The sequence below is a fragment of the Seriola dumerili genome, unplaced genomic scaffold (genome assembly GCF_002260705.1).
Source record: "Seriola dumerili isolate Sdu_G_001 unplaced genomic scaffold, Sdu_1.0 BDQW01000024.1, whole genome shotgun sequence".
NCBI classification, from domain to species: domain Eukaryota; kingdom Metazoa; phylum Chordata; class Actinopteri; order Carangiformes; family Carangidae; genus Seriola; species Seriola dumerili.
In genome coordinates, this window is record NW_019174279.1 from 649065 (window position 1) to 667597 (window position 18533).

An 18533-nucleotide genomic window follows, 5' to 3' on the forward strand; every position below is an offset into this window, starting at 1 on the left:
ACTTTTTATTTGGTTCTTTCATATATTAAAAAAAGGAGGATGACTGCTTTTGGGTTTTAGATTGACTGTCGGGTGGGTTAATTGCTCGTCAGGGTGTGTTAGGGGGTCCACTTTACAAGGGGTTGCGCGTGTAGAACACTCACAAGGCCAAATTTTTGATTTTGTTCACAGCAAGGGGTCCTGCGATTTATTACGCTTCCTCAGATAAATGATCTGCTGCGGGACCCTTTCAATTAGTTTTAAAGCGCATCAGGGACGGCAGAGCGCAGACGCCATGCGTCTCTGAGGTGGAGGCAAAATGAGGCTTCGAGAAGCAGCTGAAATTTAGAAGAGGAGTGCGGGATTGGACTAAACCACATAAAGTGCAGAAAATCCCTTCTAATGGCGCGTAATTGGTTCTGTAATATCATTACAGGCGGATAATGGCCAGTTACAGGGCCCCGCGCTATTAAGGGTTTCCCTGGCGTGCAGCGTTTATGTTATTAAAGGGGGAATATAATGATATTTTAGTTATTAAATGCGCGTAATTAATTTATGCACCACTGAAAATAAAGTTGTTATTATGACCTCGGCGAGGTGCGTGGAGAAAATTGAAATCAAATAACGGTTGATAACTTTATCCCAATATTTGGTCTAGACAACTCTGACAAGAGTGCAGGCCCAAAGTGTGTGTGTGTGTGTGTGTGTGTGTGTGTGTGCGCGCGCGTACTTCCTGTCAGCGCCTTTCCTCTCTAGCCTCTGATGATTGCTTAAATGACTAAATGAAATTAAACTCTCATCTCCGCTGGTTACAAACTGTTTTACAAGTAAACTTTCAGTAAGTTTTGCAGATTTTGGGTCCCATCTCTACACAATTACAGGTTTATCTACCGGATACATTTCAGCACCTTGGTCAGCACCACACTTCCACACTCCAGTAAAACTCTCAAATGATCTTTCTGGGAGAATGACCTTAATTTATATCCAATTTTGATGTATCAAATTAAAATCACCATTTCCATATTTTCCACTATTACTGTGGTAAATATTGAAATTTACCACAAACTGAGAAAATGGGTCCAAAACCGTCCATTATTTTTGCTCTGTAAACTTTATTTAAAGGCTTCAAAATACAGTACTTTTTTCGTTTTGGACTAATTCAACCAGTCCTCCTTTACCCAAATAGAAAAATGCAAGCAGCTACAGATGCTTATTACATACAATGTATGTAAACAGTGCATCGTTTTTTTCTTTTTTTTTTTTTATAAAACATGGCGTTTAAATGACTCTTCTTTTTGCCAATGTTTCATAAATAATTGGAGGTAGGCCAATTGAATATTACTTTGAAGCCCCCACCCCAGCCCACCTCACCCACCATGTCTGTGTACAGTTTATGAAAAGTTAGTCATTATAAAATCTACCAAATCCTATGGTGATTAGGTTATATTTATAAAATGAGACACTACTCCCCTGTTACATTTTACAGAAACATATTACAAGATATGACACCGTTGAGGTACAAATATTGAAAGTGAACAAAAAATATCATTATTGAGGAAATCATTAGGTAATACAGTTTTAACTTCGAGGCAAATACAAAGTGGATTCAAGTATAAGCAGGTACGGACAACAATCAACAAAAACAACAGAAATACTGTCTGAACAAGCAAAAAACCCAAACCAACCCATACTGCAGCTGAAATAAATTAAACATTGCAACAGACTTTAGCTTCAGGACTTAGTTAACTGATAATCAACTGATGAGTAAAATCAGATGAGTTTATCAGATAACCCAACAGTCCATGGTACTGTAAAATGACTTTCCTACGATATGGTCCTTTCATAACAAACTGTAATAATATGAAGTTATCCATTTTTATACAGTGTGACCGATGTATTTCTGCATTTTGACTGACAAAGAAACAGAACTCTTCAGGCTAGAAGTACTCAAGTATGCATCACAGTTCAGTCCTTTACTCCGGTTTCATCTGTGTTTCAGCGGAAGTGCTCCTTGAGTCTCCACATGCCCTCCTGACCAGAGCTCCTATGGAAGTCACAGATGCTCCTGAGCAGCTCTCTGAAGACAGGTGCCTGTTTTTGGGTCAGTCTTGGTTTGAAATACTCCAGCACTTCCTGGGTGGTGGCCTGTCCGTCCACATTCGCCTGGAAGGCTACAAAGTTGCGCAGATCCACCAACAGCTCGTCATGCTCAGTGGGCGGAACTGGGGTGGAACTACTTGCTGGAGCTCCTGAGCTGTCCTCCTCCTCTGCTTCTTCTCCTTGGCTGGAGGGCACACTGAGGTGATTACGTGCTTTCATCTTAGCCAGCAGGGAAGAGGAGGAGAGTGGGGCGGAGTTTGAGTCACTTTCTGCCACCTCCCCGCTAAAATGAGCTCCTGAACCAGGCTTCTTTGACGCAGACTTCTTTACAATAGCAGCATCCTGAAGAGAAAAATTTATGAATTTACACGTAGCTTCACAAATAAAAAATAACTGGCAGAAATATACTGTACATCCTTTCATAATAACACTGCTGTTACCTTGCATTTGCTCGGAGTAGGGACAGACTGAACCGAAGGTGCCACCAGGAGAGAATTCTTCTTTTGTCCAAACCGTTTCCTGAGTGAGCAAACGAGGGAAAAACTGAAATATGTTTCTTTTAAGTGAGATTAGTGAAGCTCTGGACAATGCCACCGTGTGAGCGTGAGACTGTGTACCTTGCAGGTGGAGGAGGGGGTCTATTGTAGGACAGTCTGCACTGCTGGCGAGAAACCTTAAGCGCTTTCAGGGCATCTTTGGCCACTCTGTTGGCTTCTGCCTCCACAAGAACATAGTCAGGGTTGGAGGACTCCATGATGGTGTCATGCTGCATCACGCTGTGGATACCTGAAGAAGACCAAGGAAGATGAATAAGAAAAAAACGAGGCGCACCATTTGTGAGATTTACTAAATAAACCATATCTGATACGACAGATGGAGTTTGTGTAAAAGAAGCTTACCAGATTTCTTGAAGAGCTTTGCCAAGACATAATCATCTGATTTCTTCTGGTCCTCTGTCTCATTGTCTTCATTCTCCGCTTTCTTAAAGGTCTTTTTCTTCACCAAGTGAGAGATGCGGTGGCCTTCAAACCGAGCATCGTGGGAGTGTTTGCGTTTCTTATGTTTCTGTTTATCCGACTGCGCTGAGTCGCAGTGCTTCCTCTTTTCCCTGTGTTTCTGTGGGCTAGTCAGAGCGGACTCTTTGTCTCCGTGTTGGTGAGAACTGGGCGAGTTTGAGTTTTTGACTGATGGTTTGGTCGCATCCCATTCTCTGTTATTTTGTCCTGTACGCTGCATATTTGGTGAAATATTTGGCTCTACATCCACCCCATTTTGGTTGGTGCTTTCACTGTCCGTCGCAACATTTGGTTTACCCTGAGAGTTGTTACTGCACAGAGAGGTATTACCATCTTTTAATGCAGGAATGTTTGTTGAGGAATGTCTGCTTTCTGCACCGGTTTTATTCTGATTTGCTGAGGAGTGTTTATGTGCATGGCTGCCATGGTTTACCGTGTGAGATGGCCTTGGCCTCTCAGGTTTCTTGGGAGCCTTAACATCAGAGCCTGTACCTGTTTGAGGGTAAAAAACAAAACTTATCAAGTGAATTCTTTCAAACTTATTTCAGGGAGAGATTTATATGATCTAATATTTGTACAATAAAATGCTTCTCCGGTAAGGACAAAAGAAAAACATACTAACCTGCAAATATGGCGCTGGTCTCTGTTCCGTGAGCTCCATCAGGGTCAGACAGGGTGAAGAGTTCATAGATGTCGTTAGACTTGAAGAACCGTCTTTGTTTGGGGTCCTTCAGAACACGATTGGTCAGAAACTGTTTGAAGATTTGCCTGAATTACAACAGATAAAAATACAGAATTAGATACTTGTGTATAATTTACCATTTTACCTCAGCAGGCAACCCCGATCCTCTGTCACCACAGAGTAGTTTGGCTGATGGATGAGAAAATTAGTTAACCGCTCTACTGTAGGTATCAAAATAGAATCCCTGCAGTTCTTCAAACTTGCTGTTTGAAAGCACTTTACAGACACAAACCAAACAGAGCAACGGTTTAGAAGTCCTAGATTGGCCATTTAATAATGCAGGAAAGCTTTTCAATTACTGAGAACTGGGATAGTGCAAGTAGTAATACAGCAGTGATGTGAGCAATTAGTCATGGCATTACCAATATTCATGGATGTGTGAAGTCAATGGAAAGATAACTAATATGGAAGGCTGGGTAAGAGAAAGCACAAAAGCTGGCACCGGATTTTTAATCTTTTTTTTTTTTTTGTAAGTTCTCTAATTAAATGTCATGTTTACGGACGTGTGTAAATTCAAACATAAAAACACTGCTGTCAGACCTGTGGTAGATTTTCTCCTCGATGGTCCCTGCAGTCAGCAGTCTGTAGATCGTCACTTGCTGCTTCTGACCGATCCTCCATGCTCGTTCCCGTGCCTTTGAACAACACAATAAATTCAAATAAATGATTATGGTAAAAAGGCACAGTAAAAAAACATGAGGAAACGCAGAGTTGGAATAGTTTAATTTTATTGAACAAGGGGACAAAAACTGTGAAAAAAGCTGGTATCTATCTGGAAAAAATAGGTAATTTAATTTTACAAATAAAGCTGGTTAAGTAAAATGAAAATTCATGAGAAATAATGGACTTAGTAAATGTTTTATTTTAATTATTATTTGTGTGTGTGTGTGTGTGAGTGTGTGTGTGTGTGTGTGTGTGTGTGTGTGTGTGTGTGTGTGTGTGTGTGTGTCTAACCTGTGTGTCAGTACTGGGGTTCCAGTCTGGGTCATAGATGATGACTCTGTTGGCTCCAGTCAGATTGACTCCCAGGCCTCCGACTTTAGTGGTCAACAAGAAGATAAAAATGGATCTGTCCTGAAAGAAAGGCAAGGGAAAAAAAATGTCAGTGATTAATAAAAAATAATGTCCACCGTTTTATTTTCATTTTGAGAATAACTTTGGAGTAATACCTTATAAATAAATTTCATCGGTAAATTGTTAACTTAAAATTTTATGTAATATAAGAACAGTAATATCCTGTTCTCTCAAGTTATACTCTATTTCAAGAGAATCAAATAGCTTAAACAAAACGTGGCTTTTGTATACTTGATTCTTCCTACAGAGAAAAAAAAACATCTTTTGAAATCTTTTAAAATTGCCAAAATAAATTGTAAATATTCATCTGAAATTTTTGGATTCGATAATAACATATTAATCTGAACAGAATCAGAGGCTTTGATCACTGTTAATTAGTTATAATTTTAAAATCTTTCTTTGAAGATTCACATTCATTGCTATAATTCTAAGTGATATTTTTCACATGTCCATTTTTCAGTGGAGTCAATAAGAAACATTCTTTTTGAACAACAGATTGCTGTCAATTAGTGTTTTCACCTCAGGGTGAGGAGGGTTCCACTGAAGCATTTTTGTCCCTCAGGATGGGATTTTCAGGGGAACCACTCAGAGCCATTAGGGATGACTAATCCTTACCTCGTTGTACCGAGCGATGAGCGGCTGTCGGGAAGCTATTGGGGTAGTGCCGTCCATTTTCAGGTACGTGTAGTTGTTCTCCCTCGTAAACACCTCCAAGATGTCCAACATCTGGAAAGGAGGGAGACAATAAAGACAACAGAAAGACAGTGAGCAAAGGAAGACGGGGAGAGAAACAGAGAGAGGGAAAGAGGGGCTGAGGTTTGGATTATCTCTAAAAGGATTAGAGCAGATTAATATTACATGGACAGAGATACCGACAGGGAGGGTCTCAGGTTCCCTCTGAGGTATAATCTCATTGGTATTGACTGCAACAGCTGGGGCCTCGCTCACTCGCACATGCACACACGCACACGCACACGCACGCACACACACACACACACACACACACACACACACACAGGGACACGGGCTGTAGGTAGTCAGCAGCAAATACACAGATAACATTTACATAAAGTGACATGACAATTTCAGATATGCATTTGAAGCCTATGCAAAAATCCATCTGAGGGCATTTTTTACAAACAATTCTAAAAAAAATGGATCATATTTATTATGTGTATATGTTAACTGCGTTTTAAGCAAAGTCATTGATAGATGAATCAGAGCAACGAGTTCCTGACCTGTCTAGATTGAGTGAAGAGCAGGACTCTGTGGCCCTGTTTGAACCACAGACGCAGCAGTGAGTCCACCACTATCAGCTTGCCTGAGCGTTTCCAAAAGCCAAAGTGTTCCTCCTCAGTTAGCTGGTCCTCTGGGATTCCCCTCAGCATCCGGGGGCCACCCGAGAGAAGGTCAGGGTGATTACAGATTTTACGTAGCGCTATCAAACCTGAGAATACCTTCAGAACACACACACAAAAGGGAACAAAGGTTGTGTTTCTGCCAGGTGACAAAACTGGTATAAAAGGTTGGTAGATGTCATTGCACTATACAGCATTGCACCTTTAAACAAATTAACACATTTACTTTAGTCTACAGGAAAGAGTTACATAATTTATTTACGGACAATAAAGGCCCAACGGTCACTGCATTAGTAATGGTGGTTAATGGACTGAGAGTGACCACTGAATATGTCTATAAGAGCATGTGTGTGTGTGTGTGTGTGTGTGTGTATGCATGCAATCTGCTGTGGTCACCCCTGGTTCTCCAACTGCATCCATTTGTTCAGTGGTGATAAATTATCAAATCTCTCTCTCCAGGGTCTGGCTAATGTGAGAAGACCAACTGCACAACCTCCTTCCAGAGAGCATCTTAAGGAATACTAAAGTCAAGCTGTTAGGAGTTAAACAAAATTTACATGCCGAAAAAAATTTAAATGCCACTGACGATCTTAAAGTGTACAGGAGTGCATAAAAATACACACAAATGCCTGTGAATGAAATGAGTGAATAGAGTGAGCCGAGTGAGACAGCTTTAACTGAACCAGCTTTAACTATGAAGGTGAGACTTACCTGCATGTCTCCATTTAGTATCTGGTAGACCTCTTTGGAATCTAAGAAGCTCTGATACACCTGCCGCTGTTCCTCTGTTAATCTGCAAAACAGAACCTACACAGACACACATACACACACACACACACACACACACACACACACACACACACACACACACACACAGGGCAGTGTGAAAGTGTGTAATAAGCAGTGACCATCCGTTTTAAAGCCCCTTGATGAAGTGCAGTGTGCAAGAAGAGAAATTAGAGGGAAGCAATGTGTTTTTTGGAGCCACTGCTGTCCTGAGGGACTGACTTAATGAGCTGAAGTGGACTGAGGAGTCAACCAGCGTCAACCGCGAGGACAGACCAGAGACCAGCCACCTTAATGAATACCTGCTCCTTTTACTTTACTAGGACTTTATTAGCTGGCTTCACCTGACAAGGGCCATGCACATTCATCAAATACTCCTTAGATGTGACACATGCAGTCACATCCAATCAGAAAAACACCTCCCCAGTTAAGAGATCCAGGCATGAGAGGCTGGTCAATACTTAGACAGAAAAGGGTCAAATGTCTTAAGAGTATGATGAATACCTGTTCATTTTTGTCAGGTAAAGAGAGGTTGGCCTTGACGTCTGCCTTCATTCTTCTGAGCAGGTAAGGATTTATAGTGTCCCTCAGCACACACGCGCACTTAAACGCCGTCTGGACCTGAAAGTCAACAACAGTTTAACCTTTTAGCACAAACAAACTGCCTTAAAACAAAAGCAGTTCAGTGTGTCAAACAATCAAACACTCACACCTGTCAGTGTGTTTCTTGGGGCGTGATTGTCGTTTAGCCCCTCTCCCTCCTCCTATCATCACCTCCCTCATGTTCCTGTCCCTCTCAGCAGTACGAGCCATTAAACATTGATCAGAGTGCTGTTGGTCTCGAGGGACAGAGCCCTCCTCTTTCATCACTACTACTGGCCAGCTCCACTGGAAACAGAAGGGGAGCTTTAGAAAGACTCAGCCCCACCCTACACTAGGAGCCCCACTGCAAATGGCCTGCTACACCTTATCCTGAGTTAGTGCTAAAGGCCAGTTAGCCTTTTAAACATTAACTCAATAGGGGTCCACAGAGGGATCAAAGACACCCTCGGCAGAGCTGGAGGGGACAATAAGATGGTGGGATTTAGGGCTCAATGGAGGTTAGAGTGGAAAAGAAAAAGCAGAGGGCAGCAGATGACCCAGGTATCCCTGCACAAGCTGCTGAGTGGATTCACATGGGGGGGGGGGGGCATGCTTCAGTAATTGATCCCACATCCACATGCTCACAAAGCCCCACCCCAAACACACACATTTTTACATAAATCTGCTTGTACATACACAAGAACATCAGCCGAGGGCCTGCTTGTTGCTCTGAGAATTTGGAGAAGCGGATAAGGCAGCAGGGCTTAGCCCTCTCTGACCATTTAATAACATTAATAATTAGTAAAGGTTTTTATTATCGACAGCGGAAGAAGCATCAATAGCTGGCTTAAATAATTAAATCCATACAGTCAGTGGGTTATTAACGATTGAACACTAATGACAAAGGGCTACAATTTAGCTCACTGGCTCTCCACTTTAGCCTCTCCCTCTCTCTCTCACACACTAGGGATGCACTGAAGTTCCTTTGCATGCACCTACATTATCCTGCACTGCACTTAATGGCTCTGTTGTTCCTCTATCGCTCCTTCTAACCTGCTTCCACCAGGCTCTCCAAAATTGTGCTCATGTGCATGTGTAGGACTAGTGTTGTCAAGTGACACTTTAGCCCTTCATTGCACCCTCCCTATGCTACAGTTACAGATTTACCGAAAGGGTTGCTGTATGAATTGATGACTTCTACGATGCGCATCTGCTTCCTCCACTCCCTATTCACTTTGGACTAGAATGGAAATAAGCCATGTAGCTTTTTGCTCTACTTCTAAAGTAACTGTGTTACTTTAAAAATGTATTTTCTTCTAACATTTAATGAAAATGGTCAGTAAATCAAATTGTACCAAAAAACAAGATAACACACAAAGACACTCTTATTGTCAGCCATATTCCTTGTTTCCCTTTGCTTTAATCTTCTCAAAATATATTCCAAGTCTCAAATGGGGCCGATATCCCTTATTGTACCCCAAAGTAAGAAGAAGTATTAAGGAGCAAAATCTGCATTTGGGTATGCTTGTACCTGTACAGGTGAAGCATTGCTGTATCCCCCCATGGTGATCGGCACAGAGAACTGCTCCATGAAGACAGGTAATGTTCCCAGTTTGCCGGGGAAGACAAAATCAAACAGAGACCACAGCTCCTTCAAATTGTTCTGCATGGGAGAGCCTGACAGGATGAACCTGTGGGGGGTGCGAAACTACAGAGAGGAAAGAGACAATGTTCCCTTTACATTCATACACATTTAAAATATGGTGCACATGTATGTTGCAGTATAAGAATGAATAGCAGCAAAAACATCTTTCAAAGGTAGAAAAACAAACTCACAACTGACAACTGTGTGTATTTAAACCAGCAAAATGTATAATACAATTTCAAAAGCGGTTTATAACTCTTTAAACTCTGCACAGCTTACATTCATTACTAGTGACTGGACCCTTCAGGTGCTGTGGTTAAAATGTGTGTGTACTGAACGTGTGTGAATACCTGTTTGCAGGCAGTGGTAACTCCAGCATTTGGATTCCTGATCTTATGGCCCTCATCCAGTATAATGTAGTGCCAATCGTACCGCTGCAAGGCATCTTGCATTGTCCTCACAGCGGAATATGAGGTTATCAGAATACCGTGACATGATGCTATCTCTGGAATGAGCCTTTCCTGCAGCAGAAATAAAAGAAGGAGACACAAACCTCATCAGTACAAGTTTCAGTCAGTGCAAGTCTGAACCATCTCTAGTATCCTGTACTTTGAAGAGTGTCCAAGAAGAAGGTGTCTGAGAGAGTCAGAGAGGGGAAGAGGGGAGACGGTTTGGAGGTAATGTTTCATAAACAGACCTCTAGTGCCCCCCAGAGGAAAAAAGACCCGGAAGAAAAACTTTCTAAAATTCTGAAAATCAAAATCCAACACACACAAACACAAACACACGTCTACCTTGTTGCTGGTGAAGGAGCCCGTTTCATGTAGAACAGCCACCCTGAAAGCGGGCCACCAGGTGTGAAACTCCTTCACCCACTGGTGCATGACTGTAGCTGGGCACACGATAACTGTGGGACCCAGACCAGCATACCTAAGACCAAACACACAGTAGGTACGTGTTTAATTCCAAACCTGGGATTAAAACGGGTAAACAAGAGATCTCAGGGTTCATATAACTTTCACCGACCTCAGCAAATTTCATTAGCAAATTAGAGTCATCATTTTTATGCAAAATTATAGAAACCAGATGGGTTAAAGTATGGTAATGTGCTATATTTGCATGTACATGATGTGATGCATTCTGGCATGTGAACAACAGAGGAAGTTGAGTGCCCGACTATACAGTCTATCTCTACTGCTCCATTCATTCTCTGTGCTTTATACATGAATCAAAGAAGGTGCATGACCACATGCTCAGCTCCTCTGTGAAGATTTACAAGAGCTTTGTCAAACAAACACATACACACATGCACAAAGAGACACTAATGGGCTAGTATGAACCTCTGCCTGGTGGAAGCTATTGATACTGGGCCATAATTGAGTTTGCAAGCAATCAATTTGTGGGCGTCTATAGCAGACAGAGTATTGACCATCAGGGAAGCTCCACCTCCTAAGTGCATGAGTGTCGTTTGTGCAGTAAAACCAGATTACTGCCTCATGTTTTCCACTGTTGATTTGTTGCCCTATGCCTGCTCGACTCCCACTTCTTGAGTCCAAGATTCACTTTAAGTGTTCATGAAGACACTGACTCCACACAACACAATCCAACACACACACACACACCCACACACACACACACACACTCACACACACACACACACACTCACACACACACACACACACTCACACACACACACACACACTCACACACACACACACACACTCACACACACACACACACACACACACACACACTGTCAGTGTCAGTGTTTTCTCTGATGTCTGCAGTAAGAAAGTGAAGAGTCTGATAATTGAAACATGTTTAATAATTCAGATGAACACTCTCAAGCAGAAATCCCCCTGATCAAATATTCATACCATACAGACACACAGGCTCTGGCCACAGTTTGTTTGTGCGTTTGTGTGTGTGTGTTTGCGTGTGTGTGTGTGTACCTGTAGTTGGAACCTCTGGTCCTCAGTTTGCTGTAGCTCAGTCCAGCCAGAAAGCTGATGACCTGGATGGTTTTACCCAATCCCATCTCATCTCCCAGGATGCCACCTGCCTGCTGACAGTGGAGTTCCCACATCCACCGCACACCTGTCTGCTGGTACCTGACAATGTGATATAGGTGTATGCACAAACATCAACCATGGACACTGAAATGTACATAAATGACGCGGTGGCCTGGTAATCAGACCATATTTCAACTGAAATCTGTCAGAGTAAACTCCATAATCCCTACCAGATTTAGCAATGGTTTATAGCTCATCTTGAAAGCCAAAAGGAAATTTCATACAGGAATTAACAATGGATTAGATTACTATTATTACTAATATACTCGGGCAGAACAAAAGCACAAGTCGGGGTAAATTGTGACAAACATGGTGCTTTGAGAAAGACACGTCTGGGAATATCCATAGAAGTTATAATGAAAACTGCAATAAGAATTTGGGATCTCTGGCTAGGCAAATCTATATTTATCAACTAAGCTAAACAGATAGTGATGCCACAGTTATTCTTAAAAGTATTTTAAAACAACAGACAGACAAACTCACTTCTGCCAACATCTACTAGTGACCCATTGTAGCATTATAAGAAAAAGATTTACGGTTTCCTGATCAAATGACCTTTAGTTAATCAGTATAAAGATCTGTATGAGCAAAGGGTCTGATGTAGCGCAATATATCAGAATATGTACAAAGTACATAGATGATCTTTATAACTATTAGTCACTTCCTCACATGACAACAATAATTTAATGACATTTCTAACCGACTGTGTGGCTATTTGAGATAACTATAATTTCATCAAATCAAACTTACTTGTAAAGTTTTTTCCAGAGGAAACCTGGCACTTTGAACCCTTCATCAAACTCTGCATCACTGTCGTCCGTCAGGTCCTCACCTCTTTCTCTCTTCTCCTCCCTTTCTCGAAGACGTTGTCGCTTCCATCTCCTAGTAAGACAACGATTATATGCTGAAGTTATAGCACACTAAATGGTAAAATGTATTTATTCAATATTAGTAAAACAAAGGTAACTTGCTAAGCTAGAAGTCCAAGATCAAATACCTGCTTAATCTTTAGACAAAGAACTCAAATATTGTCAAGCAACACTGAAGTGCTGACGGCTCCCACGGTCAGTTCAAACTCTGAGGTTTTGGTTTTTGATAATCCAAGTTGAAAAAGTCAGATATTTCAAGGGAATTCTGTTTCATGATGGATTAGATTTCTTTTTCTACGGGTATAAGCCCGATGACACAATAACGACCTGTTCAGGGTATAAAGTACCCAGCAACCCTGTGTACACTGGGATAGGTCCAGCTACATGTAGCCCTACACAGGGTAAGCAGGTATAGCGAATGGATGGATGGATGGATGGATGGATGGATGGATGGATGGATGGATGGATGGATGGATGGATGGATGTTCCATTTGCACCTTCTGCACTCAGTGATTTATTTTAAGAGTTGCCTACACAGGTGTATGGACAGCAAATGTTTTGAGCTGTGGGTTTTTCCCTTGAGCGGTGGAACATCTATAGCTAAAAGGGAAATGTAAAGGAGAACAGCTTTAATAGTGCAGGAGAGAGGGCAGTTAGAGGCACAGTCGTCGCGGAGCAAATGAAGATTGATACCGACAATTAGTAGTGCGAGTTCCCCAGAAAGGTGTGAGGTGCAGAGGATAAGAATCCATCTTCATTTGGGCCTGGTCCTGTCACCCTGCCACAAAACTGGTCCTTTAGCTGGGCCTGGGAGACCACACTCTCTAATTAAGTCAAGACTAAGCATTGGTTCAGTTAATTACACTTTTCTGCCCCCACTCCACCCCCCATCCAACTACAAATACCATCCGCTCTAATAATATCATTCCTCATATAAGCTGGCCTCACCATCCATGCCGTGTCTATGCTGTTGAATTGACATTCAATCACTGTAGTGTAGAAAAAGGACACATGCCAACACAATTTATTTGGCAGCTATAAATATGAAATCTCATTAGGGCTGCTCTTCCATTAATTTGAGCATTACAGTTAGTGAGTGTATAAAACCATGTGCAGGAGGATAATTAGGCCAGTGTGAGAGCAGAGAGAGAAGAAGAGCAGGGAGTGAATTTGCTTAGTCAAGAAACAGCTGCCAATCTCATCTGGGATTAACTCTCCTTCTGCACTATGGAGCCAGCAGAAAACAACTGCTTTCTCCTTAACTAAAGGGAAGAACAATAGCACATTTGCACCACTGCCATTACAAATGTGATGCAAAGTTAAAGGCTCAATCTGGTGTTTGTTGAGCATGTCATTTACAGGCCAGGATGTCTGCATTCTCTTTAGAAGAAGACATACACATGAAAACTTTTTGCATCTTTGCATCCAACCATAACTCCAAGTACAAATCTGCTCTTTACAAACTGTAAATAAATTACAAAATATTTAAAGTTACATAACCTATGTTAATCTGGGGGTTAAAATGAACTAATTATACAAGTTTAAAACAGCAAGAACAATGATCATACCTTATTCTCTGTCTGTAGTACTCCACATCTCCATCATCTTTGCATCTTTTATCTTTACCCTTCCCATGCTCCTCTTCATCTGAACTCTCAGGACAGTATTCTTCCTCACTGTCCTCCTTTTTCTTTACTTTCTTCCTCCCTCTTCCCTCAGTTTTTCTCTTGTATGGTTTCAAGTCATACTCTTCATCATCGTCATCTTCCCCAAAGCCCTCCTCCATGGCTTCTCTTTCCTCTTGGTCAGGATCAACGCCTTCATCAGAGGGCAGGTACTCTGACCCTTCGCTGTCTGTCTCTTCTCCCTCAGTGTGATGCTTCTTCTTTGATTTAGGAAGCCGTGGCTCAGCCTTAGGCCGAGCCTTAGGATGGGCCTTCAGAGCAATTATCTGGAGCTTTCGCATGCGCTTCCTTATTTTTTTATCCTTGGAAGAGAGAACAGTTCTGTTAGTTTTTCCATCAGGGCTGAGTCCAGAGCGCATCTTCTTCTTTAGTAGAGGGACTCTCTTCCTCTCAGTAGCCAACTTTGCCTGGTCCGCCAAGTACTCGTCAAAGGCGGAATTCTCAGCGAGCATCACTTTCCGAGGTTCCTTCTTTACCTCCTTCTGAGGGATTCGGGTTCCAAAAGGAGTCATGTGACCTTTCCGGATAAGCTCCTCCCATTCGGTCTCCTGAACTGGCATGAGCATGCTGCCCAGTGTGGATGGCCCGGCTTCTGGTAGAACACACATACAGGCTTAGTTACAGACCTATCTTTTTTAACCACTAATAGTGCTATGCATATGAGGGCAAACGTGTGCGTGTGAGAAGATTTTGCAGGATTCAAAAGATTGTTTTTTGGAGGAAAGAAATACACTGAACACATTCGTTAGTCCTCAAGGTTACACAACAATACATTTTACTGATCGAACGTAAACATAGCGGTTTATTTATGAGAAACTCTACAGTGTACCTCGAAGTGTGCAGCTTCTTTTATATTTGCTTGTTCAAGCTGATAATAAACAACTGGTGTTCAGGAAATTTCTGACTGAATGTTAAATCAGCACTGAATCACATTTGAAAAGAGACAGCTGCAACACTACTCTTTGTAGGTTGCAACTTTCAAATATGTTGCCCTAATAGCAACAACCCACAATGATGTCGAGGTGGTTTCCATTTGGTTCAAATTCAGCTCTGTCAAAACAAAGCATAATGGACATATCAAACATAACTGGCTATGTATCTGACGTCATGCAGTCAAATGATTAGTACAAATCGTTATTATAGCAGCAAATGAATGCGGTTTTGAAAATTAAGAAGTGTCTATTGAAAGCTGATTGGAAGGGTTTGATGTTGTACATCACAGTGGATTTTGGCTCCGGATGTATTGGTTTTTACTCCTAAGAGTGAACAGACCTCTAAAGGTCAACAGTGCTGTGTGGCAGCATATAATCTAGGGGAATAAAAACATTTCAACACTAAAAGAAACTCAGCTGCCACATCTGCACATCTTTCAACAGCCTCTGGCAAATATTTTGGTGGAAGTGTCAGTAATGGAATCCACTAAAGATGCAAAGATGTGGTAACTTTGATATTTTCTAAACAGCCTGTTTTTTAACACCAAATATGTATGCTTTTGCTTACAATCTTCTCTGTCAGTTCCCTAAACAGGGAATGTCACAGAATAGCCTTCTTGGCCACCATAACAGCAAACGGTATTAGTGCTCTGCATTGTTTCCATCTCTGCTTTGTTTTGCTAAATGTTGGGCAGTGCTGGACATGACCCTGGTTTCACATTATCTATAGAAAGCAGGGTACCAGCACTTTATTTGCCTCATGCGACTCGGTGTTGATTACCCCCAGTGGTAATGACTGGGTGGTAGAACAATGTTTTGTCAATAAACAGAAAGAAATCATAGGGCAAAAATGAAAAGCGCCTCACCTTCCTCTTCATCATCCTCTGCCAAAAGCTCTGCTTCCACCCGTTGGGTGTCCTCTCCTCCTAAAATGGCCTGAAGTCGCTTCTGTTTGGCTCTGACTTTCTTCAGCTGCTTCTCCTGAATTAAAAAGTGTCTTCATCATCATCACAGTCTCTATCAATATTATAGTTATGTCACATTATAATGTAAATTGTATAATTTTACTTTAACAGTTTGCCATGTGCAGTGTTTTACCTTATTTTCTTTCTGTCGTTTGACAGATTCAATCTTCCGACTGATATCTTTGCTGGAAGCAGCATAGGGAGACAGCTGCTCAATAATCTTGTTGATATGTTTCAGAGATGTTGTAACGGACCTGAAACACACACCATTAAAAAAACAGAGTTAGATTTGTCAGCGCCATTAAGGTGTGTTATTTTGAAATCAAAAACAAATTTCTATGACGATAGTGGAGAAAATGATTTTTTTCATCTTTTATTTTCTTCATCCGAGCTTACTAAGTGATAAACTTAAAGTCACCAAAGACTTTAAAGTTAAGTTTTTTATATAATTCAACGTCAAGTAAGTCAGTCAAATATGCTTCTCTAAGTCCTGGAGAAACTGAATGATCATTATACTTTTACTACTGCTACAAATAGTATGATCTTCATTTAAAGGTCATAGAAAAAAATATATCCCAATTGTTATTGCAGTTATTGTCCTTCACCTGACATCATCGAGCACAGACTGGTACTCCTTCTCAGCTTCGGCTTTAGCCGCAGCCTGATTGGCCTCCTGGATTGCCTCATCCACTTGCTGCAGGACACCTTGCTCCAGGACGTCCTGATCATACACAGCCACCCCAAGGCCCTGGAGTTCATCTGCTCCAGAACTGGCAGATGCAGCTTGAATACGCTGTCGGTCAATCTGCAACAAGGCCCCAGACCTCTTGCCAGCTACATGAACAGATGAAAATACATTAACTGACTTTGTGTCTATCATGAAAGACCCTTAAGTGTGTCTGTTTTATTTCTTCTCTGTCATCTGTCCAAAGGGGTTGCATAGCTCACCACTGTTGCTCTCCCCAGGTCCAGTGTTGGCAGGATAGGCTGCAGCAGCCTCAGAGCCCTGACTGTTTTCAGGGAAAGAGCTGACTGCTGAGCCCCCTGTGGCTCCATCCTCCTCAGTCCCTCCCGGGGTGAGCGCAGCACTGGCCGGGCTAGAGAGAGAGGTGGGCACCTGCTCCTCTGAACCTTCTACAGGCATAATGGTGCAGCTGCAGGCTGTCAGTCAGTCAGTGGGTCATCCAGATGTAAACCGATGCTCTCCCCTGGCACTGCTTTAATACAAGACATACTGTTAACTTTATGTCGTTACTTTTGGTCAACTTAGACTTACACCCTAAAACGTTATGTTAATTGAGAACTGAATTAGTTAGTTGACGTTAACGTAACTGATAAACACTAACCTGTTACGTCTGATTTTTAGCTATGGGTGACTGATTTTAAGCTGATTATGCTGTGTACGAAGCGTAGAAACGAGGAAATACACATTTCTGATACCTCTTCTAAACAAAGACTGTCCTACAAGAAGCGGTTAGATAGTTCGTTAAAACATTCACATGAAGTTCAGACAGAAACATTAAACTCTCTCACACAGCTCCATTGTTTACGTGGCTAGGCTAACCTGCTAAGCTAACAGTGAGCCGAACATCATCAGCTGTTCATCCTTTAGAGACCAGCGGCTTCAGTGCAGCTACAGACGGAGATTCATACGGCATCCAGTGACTGTGCTATCAGTGATGTCGGTTACATTAAACCGAAGCGACAGTAACAGAGATTACTTACAAAACGTGCAGTTACACAACATCAATGGCTTGGTTTATGTCATATTGCTTGCCATGCCTCCTGGCTTCCGGTGCCAGAGAAGGTATCGTGCTCTCTGTTCAATGATTGTTAGATAGCGCCCTCTGTTGGTTCACAGCTGCAGGGGCTGTCGCCCTCTAGATGGCGCCACGAAGCCGCTTATTATAATGGAGACTGTGGAGGGACTCACTGAACCCCTACCAACGTTGAAATTGGCCGGACCAGAGTTTGACATGTTTGACATGTTATCCATTGTCTTTGTGTTTTGCATAATCAGCTTGGGAACCAGTCAGATGTATGTGTTGAAGACGTCTGGGAGTTTTTGTGTTGCAATCAGGGTGCAGCTCAGACAGACCTTGCATAATGGCACTGTCCAATAAGCCACTCCAAAGTCTCAAAACTACTGTTTCTTGCAAAGCATCAGTCCTTTATGTAACTTTTTTTTGCTGCACTTGATGGATGTCAAAAATGTGAGCAGTGCCAAATACTTACATCTCAGAGGAAGTTTATTTCCAGTGTCACGCAATAATACACAAAGGACTTAATTAAAATATCATCTCTGCCTTGCACGGAGCAAAGGCCAGCAATCCTTCCAAACAGTGTTATAAGTGTAAACAGACAGATCTATATCGGGAGAGATATTGCTGTTACCCTTGGCACAGAAAGTGAAGGAAGATGCAGACACTGGTCTATTTTATTTGCTTAACTAGTAAATGTGGGTCACCTTGAGTGAAACCTCTCCAGAGACACTGGAGGGTATTTGAATTTAAAAAAGTACTGAACAAAAAGGAAAGTGTGTCACAGTAAGAAACAGGCCTTGTAGTTTAGTGAGTAGAAGACCTGCAGCGTGCACCGCTCTGATCAGGTAGCCAACAGACACACTGTTTTCTTTGTTGGTTTTCTTCTGGAGAGCTGATATAAAGGCTCACAGATAGGAGTCAGAAAAAAGTCAGATAAACTATCAAGCCGCGGATGAACCATGTAT

General features: G+C 41.9%; 1 protein-coding gene across 3 annotated transcripts; it reads right to left on the bottom strand.

Annotated features, from left to right (window-relative positions):
- Positions 1 to 1090: 1090 nt before the first annotated feature.
- ercc6 (ERCC excision repair 6, chromatin remodeling factor) lies at positions 1091 to 17578 on the bottom strand. 3 transcript variants are annotated; one of them, XM_022763703.1, is made up of 22 exons: positions 17531 to 17578; positions 16754 to 17019; positions 16411 to 16639; positions 15939 to 16059; positions 15707 to 15821; positions 13792 to 14500; positions 12105 to 12236; positions 11235 to 11393; positions 10077 to 10212; positions 9633 to 9803; positions 9169 to 9345; positions 7560 to 7676; positions 6981 to 7076; positions 6150 to 6368; positions 5527 to 5637; positions 4792 to 4911; positions 4378 to 4472; positions 3718 to 3863; positions 2979 to 3587; positions 2697 to 2865; positions 2520 to 2598; positions 1091 to 2421 (listed from the first exon to the last, which is right to left on the bottom strand). In XM_022763703.1, the coding sequence occupies exons 2-22, from the start codon at positions 16947 to 16949 to the stop codon at positions 1975 to 1977; spliced, it is 4353 nt and encodes a 1450-aa protein (XP_022619424.1). In that variant the 5' UTR covers positions 16950 to 17019; positions 17531 to 17578; the 3' UTR covers positions 1091 to 1974. The 3 variants fall into 3 exon arrangements, with proteins under 3 accessions (XP_022619424.1, XP_022619432.1, XP_022619416.1); XM_022763711.1 differs by having other exon boundaries at positions 13792 to 14497; positions 16754 to 17022; positions 17531 to 17545; XM_022763695.1 differs by having other exon boundaries at positions 16754 to 17022; positions 17531 to 17545.
- Between the last annotated feature and the right edge of the window lie 955 nt (positions 17579 to 18533).